This window comes from Diadema antillarum, unplaced genomic scaffold (assembly GCF_040938485.1).
Source record: "Diadema antillarum isolate AM-2024a unplaced genomic scaffold, OU_Dant_1.0 seq00000467_RagTag, whole genome shotgun sequence".
NCBI lineage: Eukaryota > Metazoa > Echinodermata > Echinoidea > Diadematoida > Diadematidae > Diadema > Diadema antillarum.
This window is the reverse complement of record NW_027271437.1, coordinates 802955-821384: the sequence shown is the minus strand read 5'-3', so window position 1 is coordinate 821384 and position 18430 is coordinate 802955. Positions and strand designations below refer to the sequence as shown.

Here is an 18430-nt window from a genome sequence, read left to right as displayed (position 1 = left end):
CCTTTCTCTCAATAAATCTCTTTATGAAAGAAATACTACAAAAGGCCTAAATCATTCTCTGTTTTTGTACATTGAAAATTCACTCCCCATTTGCATTAATGGCTGAACAAGTTTGTAGGTTTTTGTTGTGTTTTTTTTTATATCAGTCTACCTTACATGTATAGTTTTCTTGGCCTCTGGCCGACAATACTCCGACATACTTATCCAATGTGTCAGTAACTCCTTCTTTCATATTTCTATATTTCATGAAGGGCTATATATACAAGATTGTACACAACTACTGATATGTCTATACGAGCCTAACCTTTATCTGTTTAAGAAAAAAAGATAATAGCTATAATAAGCTTTTACATTGTATGTGACACTCTGATTTAATTGTGAATGCGAGTTTACATATATATAAAAACCCAAGTTAATTCACCTATTTATGCATGGTGCCTGCTTATCATGCATTTTATCAAATTCGCCTTCTTGGAAGTTTGAGATAAATCTACAAAGGCTTATTCATCTACAGTAATAGATTACTATACTTAATGATTTGGTGACTTTTCCCTTCAGGCCTACGTAATGTCTTGTCGTGCTATTGCTAATGCGTTGTACATGTACCAAAGCAAAATCTCAACGAAATAGTTTGCCAATAGGCCCATAGGAGCTGAGATATACGATTAGTTAACCTGGATCAATCCATTCAAGTAAAAATCTGACACCAATGTCAAATTTATAATTGTCATGCATTCAAACTGTTTTAGCTGAATTAGTCAATAAATATAGGCGTTCATGTATCTTACGAATAATGTGGATAACAGAGCCTAATAACAAACTTATGAATTTTTGAAGTTATAACTTGCTCTTTATCTAACTTTCCTCAAACGGTCACTGATATGTTTATTGTTCTAATAATGTTGCTGAATTCTCTCAATCCACATGTATTTCAATGTGAACTTGACTTTTACGATATCATCAAAATATTTTTTTGCGATTGTTTGATATTTCAATTAAACAGTTTTATGTTGTCATAAAGCCATGACCCTGATAACTGTAGTATTATATATGTTGTAATGCTTTTGGCTAATTTGGGGAGTAACAGAAAAGAGATTAGATATGTTTTGATGATATCGTAAAAGTAAGTACTGCGCAAGTTCACGTTGAAATCATGTGGATTGAGAGAATTCAGCAACATTATTAGAACATATCAGTGACAGTTTGAGCAAAATTAGAAAAAGAAAAAGTTATAAATTTTTGAAGTTTCTATAGCCAGGTCAAAATATCAAGGTCCCACACATAATGTGGGCTACATTGCCAAGGAATATACGCCCATTTTTTTTTTTTTTTTAACAGAATATTACAGTTTAAAGAACAATAGCCTACCTACATTTCTTTCAAAAACAACAACAGAAGTTCATTGAAATGTAAACAAACAAGCAAAAATGTGTTGCTCAGAAAATAATAAGAATGTACCACAGAGGACTGGCAGCAACAATACATGCAATACAGACTAGAACTATCACTAAATGTGATTAATACCCCATGGACCTCAAACTGAGGGAGTTAGCTCAATACACAATGTTTCTGTATGCTTTTTATCAGAAATAAAAAAGTTGCTACCATGGCAATGCGTTATTTAACATTGACAAAGATGTGTTTTTCAATATGCATATCTAAAATCTATAATGGTTTACCAAAATGTGCTAAATCTAAAGCTATAACAACATTCTCAAAACTGAGGAAAATAGCGTAAGCAATAATGTTTTTGTTTGATTGATTTTTATTCAAAAAGTAAATCATTTCTGTGGCAAATACTGTCTGTCCCTGACGAAAGAAGTGAATATTTTTAATGAAAAATGCCGTTACAATGGCAACACGGATTTTCCATACTCCAAAGATTGAATTTAAGTATCAACATGCTATATAGTGGTCACATGTACCGAATATCAAGTCAAATGTTCAAAGACTGAGGGAGTAAGCTCTATTATATATCATATATATATATATATATATATATATATATATATATGTTGATAAGGTAGTCCACATGTTGGCAAGATAAAAAGAAAAGTAACAAAGCTGCAACAAAGTTCATGCTGTATTCACCAACGGTTTATTTCTTCACACAAATTTTCGAGCGTCTCGCCGCCCTTTCTCAAGTGTTGATACTTTTAAGTATCAACACTTGAGAAAGGGCGGCGAGACGCTCGAACATTTGTGTGAAGAAATAAACCGTTGGTGAATACAGCATGAACTTTGTTGCAGCTTTGTTACTTTTCTTTATATATATATATATATATATATATATATATATATATATATAATTATATATAATAATTATAATATAGAAAAAGGATGTTGCCATGGGAATGCACTGTTTGATATTGACGAAAGAAATACTTTGAGCAATTGAATTTGTATTGGTATTATGTGTCAAATCTCAAGTCAAATCCTACAAACTGCTGGGTTTAGCTATTAAAAATCAACTAACAATTTGTATGATGTTTAATTAAAAAAAAATGCTGTTATCACGTCAATACATTGACCACCAATGACAAGAGATGAAATTTGCATGTCTTCACTTTACAGTAGCAGCCACATATATGCGACATTTCAATTCTAATGCTCAATAAGTGAGGGAGTTAGATAAATCCACATAATTCTGTAATTGTAAGATAATACTCATGTCATGGCAACAGACAGACTGAAAAAAAAAAAAAAACACACACACACACACAACTGTCTTGCTAAAATGAAATAGTAGGCCCTATTAACATGCAAGAGTGATCATTATAGTCTCTCAACTTGCAAATTAATTGTTCAAAAAGTGAGCAGTTTGTTCCACAAAATTTTGTATGTTTTTTTTTATGAAAATGCTGCTACCATGGCAAACACTGTTGACAATGACAAAAGCTAAAATTCTACAATGGCGGCCTCAATGTCATGTGCCAAATTTCAAGTCTAATGCTCAAAAATCGAGGGAGATACAAAGTGTAGGTCAGTTCATGTGATTTTGTATTTATCCATAAAAATATTGTTTAATGGAAAGAGGCATATTGAAAATTCTATATGTATCATATCTAAGTGGTTGTGAAAAATAACATTAGGCCTACTATAGAGTGGTCATAATTCCCAAATTGCAACTCAAATCCAAAAATACAACTGAGCAAAAAGTTTGATCCACAAAATTGTAAATGATTCAAAAAAATATGAATGATGTTGTAAATCATGGCAAAACATTGGACGACAGTGACAAATATTACGTTGTTGCCAACATACTGCAGGTTCATTTCCAAAAAGCACTTAATTAGATTATTACAGCTATGACACAGTAAATTCAACTCATTTTGAGTGAACACATAACAACTAAGTATTAGCTCTTTCAGTGTTTTGCACTTAATAAAGATGGAAAAAAAATTGATGGCAACCAGCAAATGATTTTAACTAGTATAGAATAGAGAATTGCAATCAATTGCAAGTTATGATCAACTGCAGCATCCAGGAGATTTTACATTGATATCTATCAGTATCACAAGTTTTAAAAGACGTATGGATACATACATTCACTCTGGAAATGTATTGTTTTATCAGACCAATGAATAGGGAGGAATTTACAGTGAATTTGAAACACTGTCGGAACTTACTAGGAGAGAGATCAAACTAGGGAGAGAAGTTATACAGAAGACCATCTCTGATTCCACTTATTAAAAATTCCTCCTGGAAGTAGAAAACCTCTTAGAAGTAAAATGTTTTTCTGGGTCTGGTTCCTGCATAGGCACAAGAACTGTTCTTTGCTTTTCAGCATTGATTTTCTCAAAATTAAGGTTTCATTCAGAACCTACACATAATGAAATTCAAGGGTATCAATTTTAGATTGTCATATACACTAGGTTGGTATACACTTACAATGAACCTAGGTTTGTGTTTATTTAAGGGCCCATGAGTACACAGTATACCAGCGAGAAAAAGAAAACAAGTAGGTGTTAAAGGATGGTAATTTTGGTTGAGATGATGATTCAGCTTTTGACATTTTGCAAGATAGAAACTACTCGAGATACTATTATCAAACAGAAGTTAAAATTCTATTTGATGAAAGTCGGATTTGGAAATATCCAAAAACAAAGTAAAGCAAGGTGGTCCATATAAAAGAAATTTCCCACATTTCATTAGGACCACTCTGTTTTGGGATATCTCGACCATCTCAAATTTGATTTTCGTCTCTTAGAATAATATGTATGCTCTTTTGATAGTCATATAAGGGGAATCTCATGAATTGTTGCAAAAAGTTATAACATGCCTTGAAATCTTGTTCAGAATAGTAAATAATGCCCCCAAAATATCTCATTACATTTTAGTCATTTCATGGTTTACACGTGAATGAATCCACATATATCTGCATAATATGTTACTCCATGGTTTACAGAAGAGCCAGATTAAGGGGGAAAGATGACAATACGGACTACTGTGCAGAGTAGGAAGAAAAGGTCACCTGATACACCCCTTGGAATTTGGTGCACTGGTATAAGGGTTGTCTGACCAGGGAGGTCACCTCCCTGGTCTGACCAGTGTTGTTTTTATTTCACCCATGGACTGGTGATATCTGCCTAATCTGCCTTTCTAATTATCCAGTTACTGGGTGCTGCCAGACAAGTCCCAAGAGATGGTGATGGACATTGGAAAGCAACCAATCACATGGGTGGAGTTTGATTTTCACCGTGAGAAACTGATTTTAGAAGTCTGTACAAACCCTTGTTGGGAGAGGCTATCAGTGTGCTGGCTGGTTTTTGTACGCATGCGCGTGGACTTTCTTAGGTTCCTCGCGAAACGTGTATTGAGTACATTGCAGGCTAGTAAATTATTCATCTCAGTAGTAGCTATATATTGTACATGAATCATATTTTTGTGCATATGTTTCAACCTTTTTTGTGCATTTAACCGTTTACATACATTAGTACGTGGCAGACAGAATAAAGAATACTGATAATGTACTTCTAAAGTGTTCATTTTCATTTTTACCATACTTATGATTGTGTATCAAAGTTGAATGGATGGAGTGTTGGAGTTTGGACATATAAATGCTGCATGATTGCTTCTGATATAAATTACACATCCACCACAAAAATAACACAGCAAGTTTTTCACACTGTGACATTATCTTTTTTTTCCTAAAAAAGTGTCATAATTAGAACATAAAAATTTAAAATTCAAACGGGGCACCAAGAGTGTTCAACCTATTTCACTGGGAAAAAAGAAACTGGATGAAGTAGACTTAAATAACAAAAAAAAAAAAACTATAACTAGTAGTAGACCAGTTGGGAGTAGACTAGTTGGCAGTAGACGAGTTGGCAGTAGACTAGTTGGCAGTAGACGAGTTGGGTGTAGACGAGTTGGGTGTAGACTAGTTGGGAGTAGACGAGTTGGGAGTAGACCAATTGGGAGTAGACGAGTTGGGAGTAGACCAATTGGGAGTAGACGAGTTGGGAGTAGACCAATTGGGTGTAGACCAGTTGGGAGTAGACCAATTGGGAGTAGACTGACTGGTTATTAGACTAATTGACTATTAGACAAGGTGGTTGTAGACTAATTGGCTATTAGACAAAATGAACTGTAGACTATTTTATTCATAGACCTAATGATTAATAGACGAAATGGTCAATAGACATAATGGGTGTTAGACGAAATGTGACTTAGACAAATTGGACATTAGATAAAATGGCTAGTAGACGAAATGACAATTAGACTAATTGGCATATAGACAAAATGGTTGGTAGACGAGTTGGTAGTAGACGAAGTGAGTTTAGACGAGATGGCATTAGACTAGGTGGACAGTGGACAGGGTGGGTGTAGACGAGGTGCCAATTTACCGGAAGCACGGTAAGGTGCCCCGAATGCCGCCAGGAAACGATAATAGACGTGACCTGCGGAGCGGCGGCTTTGAATCCGAACAGCATAGTTAACAGGATGGCAAAAACACTGAAAAATAAGAATTCCAGAGTAAATGACTCTGTGTGCGACAAGCATCAACCTAACCTGAGAAAGTATTTCTGTCTAAATTGCGAGGAGCTCATCTGCAGCGAATGCACCATGGAAAATCATCAAGCACACTCCAACCAAGTTATTCTCGCAAAAACAGTTGTCTTCCAGATAATCGAAACAATGCGGCAAATGTTCGAAAACTGTGAGACAGCACTTAAAATCAGAGAAAAAATAATGATGACATTAGATAGGGAATGTCAAAAAGGTATCGCTATCTTCGATCTATCAACACAAAACTCTCTTGAAAAAATCAACGATCTTTTTGCATCGCTGAAGTTTCGTAAAAGTAACTTAAACGACCAAATGCAGAAAGTAGTCAATGCTCAGAGAGAACAGGTTGCACATTACAAGGACATGACCCAACTTGGAAAGGAGTTGCTTAGCAACGGGACGGATGAGGACATCATCGTTACTTTTGACCAGTGGTTCAACACCATTGCTATGATTGAATCTTCCACAGACTCCCAGATCCCGGTCAGCGATCTTTGCGAGGTCAAAGGAATATCTGACATTGCACAAAAATGTTTGACCCACCTTCAGCAACTTAAATCAATATTGGAAGGTAAGCGCCAGAATTGAATAATGATCCAGTGAACTAATCCTTAGATATCATAAATAAGATATTAGATATTATTAATAACTTTTCAAGACTGTCTTGATAAAGGGCAGGGCCCGAAAGCTCGAAGTAAAATCAAATTTTGAGCCCTTCTTTACTCTCGTTTATATGTATATGTATATATATAATTATATATATATATATATTATATATATATATATATATGTGACAGTGCACCTCAAAACAAACAAAAAGTCGCCAGACATGAATTTTTAGTTAAGTCCACATTCTGAAAGTGCAGACTTTAAGCTTTAAAATGATGTATAACTCAAATCAAATGGACTCTCCTAACCTATCTAAATATTGGAAAGAAAGCACAAACTCAGGAAAAGTGTGAACTGAGAAAAGAGGCTCTGAAGTACAGTGTCTATTCAAGCACTTAATCTTTACTAAACCGTGCTGGCTGTGCGATGAATGGGACAAAAAACAGGAAGTAAACCACCAGAGTAACAACAATGAAGGGATTATCAGATTGAACTGAAATTGAGCATGCCTCATTAACACATTCTGTCCATAATCAATGTCAACTTTCAAAGCAGTAGCACTATCCTTTCAAAAGTTACTAGAGTTGAAAGTGAAGAGTGTGGACAAGGTTTTTTAGAAATGAAAAAGGGATTCTAAAGACACACATAACCACACTATTCTACCAAAAATGTTCCAGATAAACTGCTAAAAAAACACACTTTCCTGCCCGTTTTATGATACCAAATTTTAGCATAATGTAAAAGAAGACCCGCTCTTTCAGAAAATATGAAAAAGTAAAGTTCGGCTAGATTGACCCATTTCACTTATTTTCAGTCCTCACGCAAAATCAGTGTGTGCGACTTTATGTTCGTTTTGAGGTGCACGGTCACATATATATATATATATATAGGTATATATAATCTTACGCTGTATTTTGAATTCACAACCAGTATTATCCTTTGTTATCACGCCAACATCTGTGAATGTCAGTGAACATGAAAAGGATGACGTTCTTGGATCATTCGGACCTGTCGGCTCCTCTTTCTAATTCTCCTCGACTCTCCTCTCTTCGTCATTCTCATCCTTCCATTCTCTCTGAACTTGCTCTTAATAATATCCCTTGTCGCCCTTCCTCTGTAAATTATAAATTCAATTCAAAGCAATTATACTCTCTCTTTTTTTCAAACAAAACTTAACGTACAATAAGTCAGGAATTGCGTCACATGCGTACATTCGTCTGTTTGAGAAATAAATGATAGTTAACAAATATCACAATGTATGCATACCAGCAAAGTACAAACTTTTGTTTCGAGGAAAAAAAAAAGAACTGAGAGGTCCTCTAAAAAGCATGCTTGTATACTTTAAATTACTTTAAAAATCATATGAAAATATTTCATTACAAATACTTAACACAAAAATAACTAAAACAAGACGGAACAAAACAAGGGAAACACAACAACATAACACGCAATAATTTGAAAGGCATGAGGGCAAGACAGAATAAAGGGAAAGAGAGAGAATCTATACCTATCGACATGCTGAACAAAGGAAATGGAAGATGGAATTGAGGAGGTGCTTTGGACAGTTGATGGCTTGACGCAGCTGAACAAGGATTGTGCAGATAAGATTGCGTATTTCATTTCTTTAATGACTAATTAATGATGTATTCTATTAAATGATAATGATGGTGGTGATGAACCTTGAAGTTGTTCTTACTTAGCTACTGAAAATGAATATCCCAGAGGGAATTTAACAGAAAACATTTAAATCTTATTTCAAACATATCCATCCTCAACATCTCGTACTGTCTATTTCTGTCTCCTCCTCCTTTCTCAAGAACTGTTTTCCTCTCATTTCTTCGTCCCTCGTCCCCCCTCTAGTTGTCCTTCCTTGTTACCCCGCACCTTCCTACCCCATCCCCAACAAGAACCGCACGTACCCAGTACTCCAGATTTTCCTACACCATGTACACAGAGAGTGTATTAGGGAGCTTTGGATTTTCGCGACGGGCACGTACAGAGAGAGAGAGAGAGAGAGAAAGAAAATGTTCTGAGCATGCGCTAAACGCGTTTTTCACGACGCGTTCTGGGATATTTTTACGTCCGCTCAATTCACGACGGAGAGAGCTACTTGATGCACCGATCCTACGGGGGCGCCATTTTATTTTTTATAAGTTGCGTCCCAGCGTAATCTAAAGCTACTTTTCAACACGACGCAGGGGAGAGGAGAACGTCCAGCTTAAGCGTCGTCTCAAGCGTCTGCATTGCAAATCTAAAGCTCTCTAATAAGAGAAACGAGAAGACGCAACCTTTAATGTCACCCATAATCCTCATTATCATCTCTTTAGAGAGGAACCATTACATAGGGGTTGTCCAGGGGCTATGACACTTTTGTATACGATGATCACTACAAATGTGCGACATTCTATCTTAATTTTTGATAATGTCACTTTACTATAAGTATGTTAACCTAATCTGTGATGTAACCGAAAAGGGGAAAAGAACTCTGCAAACCATCAAAATGAGAAAAGGACGAAAGAGACGCAATGCCCGTATGTGTTGACTTTCGTTATCACGGGTTTAAATATTGCTCGATATAGGTATCTGCTAACGTATGATTGAATTAAACTTAATTCTTAATTAAACTTAATACTGGCTTTCATTTTCAAAAAAAACTGCTTAAATTAGATGTAATGAAACCATGAAGTTAGAACAGCTACTATATTCTTAGTGTCTATTGTCTGTTGTATCTGAATAATTAATCCTATAAACAGTCCTGTACTCTGGATGGTGTCTTTTACGCAATATAAACATACATGATATGTAACGTCTATATTCCGTTTGAATCATTAATGATTATAAACATTCCTATACTCCGAAGGGTGTGCTCTATTAATGCAAACCATACATAGTTATAACGACTTCCAATCCATCCAATCTAAAACACAACATGTTCATGTTGCATGTTCACATACTTACGATCAAGATTGTACAACATAAGTGCAAAATTCAAGTATTTATGCAAACATTTATTGACATTCAAAGCTTGTTGACATTACGCCCAATAAGCTTTGAGTGTTTTAATAAATGTTAGGAAGTGGAAGGGGGAAATGTAACGTGGTGGTCCTCATGGTTCTAGAGAAACGGAACAGTAAGTGCCTACACTCAGAAATCAAGTTGAATAGGCAACCTTTGATCGACCATTTGAGCTTTGTGCAATTTGTCCTAACCATAAAGCCATTAATGATATCAGTGAGTATAGGGAAAATCACATCAAAATCTATTCGGCGGTGAGTCGCTGGGAGGAACGCCGTGTTGCATATAGACTGTATAGAAACAGAGTATTTACCTATTCTTCGATCACAAGTACAATTCTTCAGTCGTGTATAAGTATAGTTTAGTGAGTCTTCTCATCTATTTTGGAGACCGGACTCCAAAGTTGTATTATCACAATATGGCGACGAAGGACGGCGCAATGGAGCATCATCTCGAGTGTCCCATCTGTATGGATATCTTTGATGACCCTCGATGTCTGTCGTGTTCGCACACATTTTGTTCGAGTTGCATCGACGACTTGGTCGACGGTGGAACCACGGTAAGGTGCCCCGAATGCCGTCAGGAGACGATAATAGATGTGACCCGTGGAGCGGCGGCGTTGAATCCGAACAGCATAGTTAACAGGATGGCAGAAACGCTGAAAAATAAGAATTCTAAAGTAGATGACTCTGTGTGCGACAAGCATCAGCCAAACTTGAAAAAGTACTTCTGTACGAAATGCGAGGAGTTCATTTGCAGCGAATGCACCATGGAAAATCATCAGGAACACTCTTCACAAGTACGTCTAGCAAAGACAGTTGCCCTCGAGATAGCCGAAACAATGCGCCAAATTTTTGAAAAAAGTGAGACATCACTCGGAATCAAAGAAAGAGTAATGAATGCATGTGATGAGGAATGTAAAAGAGGCATCGCGATCTTCGAACCATCAGCGCTTATTGCTCTTGAAAGATTAAACGATCTCTTTGCTTCGCTAAAGTCTCGCAAAAGTACCTTGAATGAGCAACTGCAGGATATGATAGCCTTTGAGAGGGAACAGGTGGCACAATGTAACGATATGACTCAACTTGGAAAGGAAATACTAGACAACGGCACGGATGAAGACATCATCGCAACTTTTGAGCAATGGTCCAACGCGATGTCAAAGATTGACTTTTCCACCAACTTCAAACTCCCGGCCATTGTTCAAGAAGGGGTCAAAGGAATATCGGACACGGCACAAGAATGTCTTGACCACCTTCGACAACTTGAAGTGATCTTGTCGGGTAAGCACCTGAGAAGCCAACATTGATCCAGTAAAGACCAAGCCCCAGACATCATAACTATAGAGAGCATTATGTTTATGTTATATTGACCGGCACAGAGCACTACATGCGTAGCCTATAGTAGAACTGAGCATTCCTTATATGTTCATTTCTGTTAGTTGCTATACGTTTGAATTCGTTGTTATGTATTTCATTTGTTACTGTAACTGGAGGAAAATCATAATGCTTGATACGAACAAAAAAAAAACAACCAAAGTGCCTCATACCCATCAAGATTGGTAAAGAGAAGTGAAATGACTGCTTGAAATTATCACACATTATCAGAATCCTTACTTTTTTCATCCACTCTTGGTTGCTTATTTTTCATTAAGGCATGACTGGTGTATCACCCTAAACGTAATATCAACGCTAAATGTAATATCGACCCTAAATGTAATACACTTTAACGCTAACCGGAGACAACCCTAAATGTAATACATGTTAACCCTAAATGTAATACCAACACTAAATGTAATACATGGCAACCCTAATATCGACCCTAAATATAACACGTTTCAACCCTAAATGTAATATCGACCCTAAATGTAATACATCTTAACCCTACACGTAATAACGACCCTAAATGTAGTACATGTCAACCCTAGATGTTATAACAACCCTAAATGTAATAACGACGGTAAATGTTATACATCTTTACCCTTACTGTAATAACAACGCTATTACACGCTAATTGTAATAACCTGAAACAACCCTTACTGTAATACATTTTAACCCTAAATGTAATAATCGGAGAAAGCCTTAGTGTAGTACGTGTCAACACGTACATGTTTCATATTAGATTCGACTATGTCACAAAACTGTGTGCTCTTTAATCGGGCTCTCAGACGTAAGTGTTCCGGAAGGACAACAATGTCTTTTCCGACTTGCTGGAATCCTGCACTATCTGATAAAACCTGTATTGCTGTATTCTTTTTAATACCCGACCGAATACCTTTTGACCTCAAATAATCATTGTTATCAATACCAAACTCTTCTAGTAAAACTCGAAAATCTTTAAGATAACCTTCAGGGTTAATCAATGGTGTAACAGACATAACTATATCCTTGTACAACATTTTCTGTAAAAAAAAAAGAAATCATCTTTTTATCAGTCTTTAAAGCGGCATTTTTCCATATTATATGTAATCTGAAAGCTTACATCGAGGTGTTGTATACCAGAGAGGTGGTAGCGAGAGTGGAAAGATGATGAGGGCAACGAATGTCCGGAATGCGGAGTAACAAAAAAGAAAAGAGAAAAGAACAAGAAAAAGACAAGTATATTAGAAGTGCCAGTCGATGGTTGGAAAGGAAACACAATAATCAAGATTGACATGAGTTAGAAAGTCAGCTCATGCAGATGGTTCAAAATGAACATAAGAAAATGGTTTTACACAGAGAGAGCATTATAAATTTGCAGAGTATATTCCTCCACTGGTTTAAAGACAATGCAAACCGCACAGAAGATGAATTGTCACTAAAAATATGAGCTCACAATCGTTACAGTTTAATGGATTGTTGTCATGAATCATATGGGGAGAACTCTCTTTTGCATGTTCTCACAGGGCGCTGCCGCCGCACCGCCCCGTAACTGGATCAAAGGCTTTCTCTTCTGAGAGTCTACAAAGTAGGCGAAACAAAATAATGCTTCTTCAGTTCAATAATTGCGTGGTTTATTGTACTGGATTTTGAAACGTATTTACAACATTGGAATAAAAATGGCGATTAACAATCATTGACAAAACTGTTGCCAATTAAGAGATACATTTAAATGTTATCGCTAAAGTCAGTTGGTTCTTGTTCTCGGGATGAGATCATCTGTCCTCTCCCATCAGTTTCATCAAACTTGAGTCCCCTCTAGACGGAGTCCCCTCGATCCCTCTCTAGTAGACTCTGCAGTCCAATACAGTTGGAGCTTCCTCCAGCCTAAAACTCCTTGCTCCCACCTTAAACTCGGATCCTTGCTCCGACATTAACCGCCCTGTCAATTACAACGAGTGACATACACTTATAAGTTCAGCAATCTTAACAAAACACTAGTTTATACAATTGCTCAATGAAATTGTTCCTTCATGAATGAAATACCTACATTTCATGAGTTTAAGCAGGGAGCACCTCCCTGGTTTAAGACAGGTTTTGGCTGGTATGTTTACGTCAACAAATCTGTCAACGCTGGGTCAGCCAGCGAGGATTAACTGTCATGGAAACTGTGTTCCCAGTTATGGCCCTAGGCCTCTGGTGCAATAAATCTTTATGGCCTTTTAGCTCAGTATTCTGAAATGGCTTGTAGTAGTACTGGCTAAACTATTAAACATTCCCTCACTCTTACACTGATGCATGTAACAAAATACTGTGAGGCAATAATGACATTAAAATATTATATCTTGACTCTTCATCTTATGAAGGATTACATGATTACATGAAAATTACAGTGAGAAAGATTGGTCAACTTATACAACTTTCGTTGGCGTTTCTGCCCTTTCTGTGCAAGTTACTTTCTCCCTGGCCCCTGCCGCAACCTCCTTCGGGTTGATGAGAGATTTCTCTAGTGCTCGGACTGTCAAACGTACACTGAATGTGGCCTTTTGCCACCACAACCTCTTTCTCCTTGTTCCAAACCCATCTACCAAAGGGTAGACCAGTATGTCGGCGACACTGATGTACACCGAACCCTCCCAACGAACTGGATACAAACGTAGTGATTTCACAAACAATTTTGTGCTCTGGTCTGAAGAATTTTGGGTTTTGCATCCCGCTCAGAAAACTTTCTACCAATGGTCAGAATGGACACACCCCTATGAGTGACTTTTCCTCAATTTCAAAGAATTGTTTTGGAACATGATTTCCAAAGAAGGAGGATATTCCTCTGACATTAGCTGACCACTGCAGCTGGGTGTGACTATCAATTTCTTAACATATGCCTCTTCTGGGCTGTCCTCCCACTGGTGGACATTTGGCAGGTTTATGACCCTCGCTCCTGGTAGCGGTCCCCACTTGGTGTGAGTCACCCTCTCCCTTTATGTTACGCTTTATTACACTCGTGCCCCTGACGTAATGAAGGGCTGAGGGGTTACTGCCCTCTTGCTTCCTGTGCAGTGTAAACTCATTTTTAGTGAATGCCTTGCACATAAACATAACTTTGATGCAAAAGGGCTGCTGAGATTATCAGTAAGACTTTCACATGGACAATGTAACCTACCATGTCGTGACACATGTATTATTGTAAAAAGCAATGTCTCAAACTTAGTTTTCGCACAGGGAGTCTAAACAATATTACAGTAGGAACAATACAGCAAGGAATGTATCGCATAATTATCCTTCCCCCCCCCAAAAAAAAAAAAAAATCGTATATATGATATTCCATAACCTCTGTGCTTATTCTAATCGATTTTGATCAATTCGGACTCCTAAATACTTTGTACAGGGTGCTTCAGTTGGGGTCATACGGACCGTAATGGTAAAGCAAAGTACAGCAAAGTACAAAGTTTTGTTTCGAGAAAAAAAAAAAGAACTGAGAGGTCCTCTAAAAAGCATGCTTGCATACTTTAAATTACTCAAAGAATTGTATTAAAATATCTCATTACCAATACTTAGCACAAAAATAACTAAAACAAGACTAAACAAAACAAGGGAAACACAACAACATAACACGCAATAAATTGAAAGGAATGGGGGCAAGACAGAATAAAAGGAAAGAATCTATACCTATCGACATGATGAACAAAGGATACGGAAGATGGAATTGATGAGGTGCTTTGGACAGTTGATGGCTTGACGCAACTGAGCAAGGATTGTGCAGATAAGATTGCGTATTTCATTTCTTCAATGACTAAATGATGTATTCCATTAAATGATAATGATGATGGTGATGAACCTTGAAGTAGTTGTTACTTAGCTACTGAAAATGAATATCCCAGAGGAAATGTAAGTGAATTTAACTCTGAATGATGTGTAAATGCAAACCATACATATATACCGGGTGTCCCAAAAAAAAAAGAGGAACGGTGGATTTTCAGTACCTTTTGTTCTAAGAGTGATATATTTTTTGACATCATTAGAAAGAGCATCTTCCCAAAAAGACCATGATGCCAAAATCATTAAATTTGGTTCAGTACTTTTTATTCTACGCAAATTTCTGTAAATGCAGTCAATTTCAATTTTTTGCAACTTATGAGATTATAATTTGGGTGCGACACGCGTTCCATACGGTGAATTGTGTAAGCTCGTTGATCCATGCAACAAAAGATAACGATTTCATATTGGGCGCACACACACACACACACACACACACACTCTGTTTTTTTCCTGGCCCGTGCCCAATGTGAAAGCTGTATCTTTTGTTGACATGGATCACCGAGCTTACACAATATTCACCGTATGGATCGCGTGTCGCGCCCAAATTATTATCTCATAAGTCGCAAAAATCCGGCGAAATTTGAAAATGACTGCATTTATAGAAATTGGCGTAGAATAAAAAGTACTGCACCGAATTTAATGATTTTGGTATCATTGTCTTTTGCGGAAGATGCTCTTTCTAATGATGTCAAAAAATGTATCACTTTTAGAACACAAGGTACTGAAAATCCACCCTTCCTCTTTTTTTGGGACACCCGGTATAACAACTTCTAATCCAAAACACACCAGCACAAAAACGTTTTTGTTACGTGAACACATACTTACGAACATGATTCTACAAACATGAGTGCAAAATTCAAGTATTTATGCAAACATTTATTAACATACAACGCTCGTTGACACAAGGCCCAATAAGCATTGAGTGTTTTAATAAATTTAAGGAAGCGGAAGGGAATAAATGTAATGTGGTGGTCCTCATGGTTCTAGAGAAACAGAACAGTATATCTATACTCAGAAATCTTAAGTAGGCAACCTTTGATCTACCATTTGTGCTTTGTGCAATTTGTCCTTACCAGAAATCCATTAATGATATCAGTGAGTATAGGGAAAATCATTTCAAAATCTATTCTGGGGTGAGTTGCTGAGAGGCACGCCGTGCTGCATATAGACGGTATAGAAACAGAGTATTTACCTATTATTCGATCACAAGTACAATATTCGTCAGTAGGTATAGGCTAGTGAGTTTTTTTTTTTTTTTTGAGACGGTACTCCAAAGCTATAATATCACAATATGGCGACGAAGGACGGAGCAATGGAGCATCATCTCGAGTGTCCCATCTGTATGGATATCTTCGATGACCCTCGATGTCTGTCGTGTTCGCATACATTTTGTGCGAGTTGCATCGACGACTTGGCCGACGGTGGAAGCACGGTAAGGTGCCCCGAATGCCGCCAGGAAACGATGATAGACGTGACCCGTGGAGCGGCGGCGTTGATTCCAAACAGCATAGTTAACAGGATGGCAGAAACACTTAAAAATAAGAACTCCAAAGTAGATGAATCTGTGTGCGACAAGCATCAGCCCATCCTAAAAAAGTATTTCTGTATGAATTGCGAGGAATTCATTTGCAGCGAATGCACCATGGAAAATCATCACGAACACTCTTCACAAGTACGTCTAGCAAAGACAGTTGCCCTCGAGATAGCCGAAACAATGCGCCAAATTTTTGAAAAAAGTGAGACATCACTCGGAATCAAAGAAAGAGTAATGAATGCATGTGATGAGGAATGTAAAAGAGGCATCGCGATCTTCGAACCATCAGCGCTTATTGCTCTTGAAAGATTAAACGATCTCTTTGCTTCGCTAAAGTCTCGCAAAAGTACCTTGAATGAGCAACTGCAGGATATGATAGCCTTTGAGAGGGAACAGGTGGCACAATGTAACGATATGACTCAACGTGGAAAGGAAATACTAGACACCGGTACGGATGAAGAAATCATCACAACTTTTGAGCAATGGTTCAACGCGATGTCAAAGATGAATTTTTCCACCAACTTCAAACTCCCGGCCATTGTTCAAGAAGGGGTCAAAGGAATATCGGACACGGCACAAGAGTGTCTGGACCACTTTCGACAACTTGAAATAATCTTGTCGGGTAAGCACCTATGAGAAGCCAATATTGATCCAGTAAAGGCCAAGTCTCAGGCATCATAACTTGAAGAGAACATTATGTTATGTTGAGCAGCAATGGGCACTGCGTAGTACAACTGAGCATTCCTGTATTGTTTATTGCATGTTTGAATTCTTTAAATGTCATTTATTTCATTTTGTTACTGTAACGGGAGGAAATAATGTATCAAGTGAGCAGACACTAAGGAAAACATGCCAAAAAGAAGCGTTCCAATTCAGGCCACTTTTGTTCTGTATAGATTGCCTTTGCTGAGGGCACAAGGTCTGCCAAACTTTGCCTCATACCCATTAATATTGATGGAGAGTGTATGTATTGCCCATATGCCCTGTAACCACATAGCAGAAATGGAAGCACATGAAATAGGGGCACAAACCCTGGGAATACTGGAGGGGGCTGACCACTGCCAGACAGCACCTGTCCCCCATATTTCATTCTGACCAGGGACCACTCCTGGCACTCATGAGGACGAAGCCATGTGCTTCTGGTAGAAAAATATTCAGTCTGTTTCTGTACTCCATACGATAAACATGAAGGTTGGTTCCACTCCACATTATAGTAGTCTTTGTTGAGTACTTCGGTATTTTCTACACTGGCGACGAGGATTATGCGGACATACGCAGGACTATGGCTTTGATCGGGAAAGTGGATGAATTTCGTCCCGACCAGGAGGGGTGGGACCAATAAACTGAGAGACTTGAGCACTATTTTGGTGCTAATGGTATTACAGACTCCGGTAAGCAGCGGGCCATCCTGCTTACCGTCATCGGCGCAAAGGCCTACAGCCTTTTAAGGAATCTCGTGTCTCCCGCGAAACCAGGAGATAAATCATTTGACAAACTCTGTGCCCTTATGAAAAGGCACTATACCCGGTCCCGAGTGAAATTGTTCAACGCTGTAAGTTCAACAGCCGTTTTCGGAGCGAGGGGGAGTCTGTGGTTGACTTCGTGGCATCCCTCCGTTCGTTAGCCGAGCACTGCAATTATGGCCAGCAGCTCGACATGATGCTAAGGGATCGCCTCGTTTGCGGCATAAATGATGACAATATTCAGCGTCGCCTCCTCTCCGAACAGAAGTTGGATCTCAAGGGAGCGATCGACATCGCTCAGGGGATCGAAACGGCCAACGCCAATGTCAAAGACCTGAAGCGTGCGCAGGCGTCTTCGGCAGCTGGGCAGGGGGAAGTACACAAATTCCAATCGACATCGAGTTCGCCGAAGTCCAGTACTGGGCGTGCCCCGGCGCAACAGCCCCGCGGAAGGCATGTTACCGATGTGGTGCTAATCACTCTCCTGACACCTGCAGGTTCAGAAACAACATATGCGGGAAGACAGGCCACATCGTACGAGTGTGCCGTAGTCGCCGAAACGACAATGTGCGCATGGCTGATGAGGAAGACGCACCAACCAGCGAGGACTGTGTGGACCGTCC

General features: G+C 38.2%; 1 protein-coding gene across 1 annotated transcript; it reads left to right on the top strand.

The window, feature by feature from the left end:
- The first annotated feature begins 10054 nt into the window (after positions 1 to 10054).
- LOC139733297 (tripartite motif containing 13-like) lies at positions 10055 to 10945 on the top strand. The gene has a single exon (XM_071644133.1). It carries the CDS (start codon positions 10055 to 10057, stop codon positions 10943 to 10945), a length of 891 nt encoding a protein of 296 aa, XP_071500234.1.
- The last annotated feature ends 7485 nt before the right edge of the window (positions 10946 to 18430 follow it).

Coding starts and splice junctions, on each gene's coding strand:
- LOC139733297 (XM_071644133.1), top strand. CDS start 10,055: ATGGCGACGAAGGACGGCGCAATGGAGCATCATCTCGAGTGTCCCATC.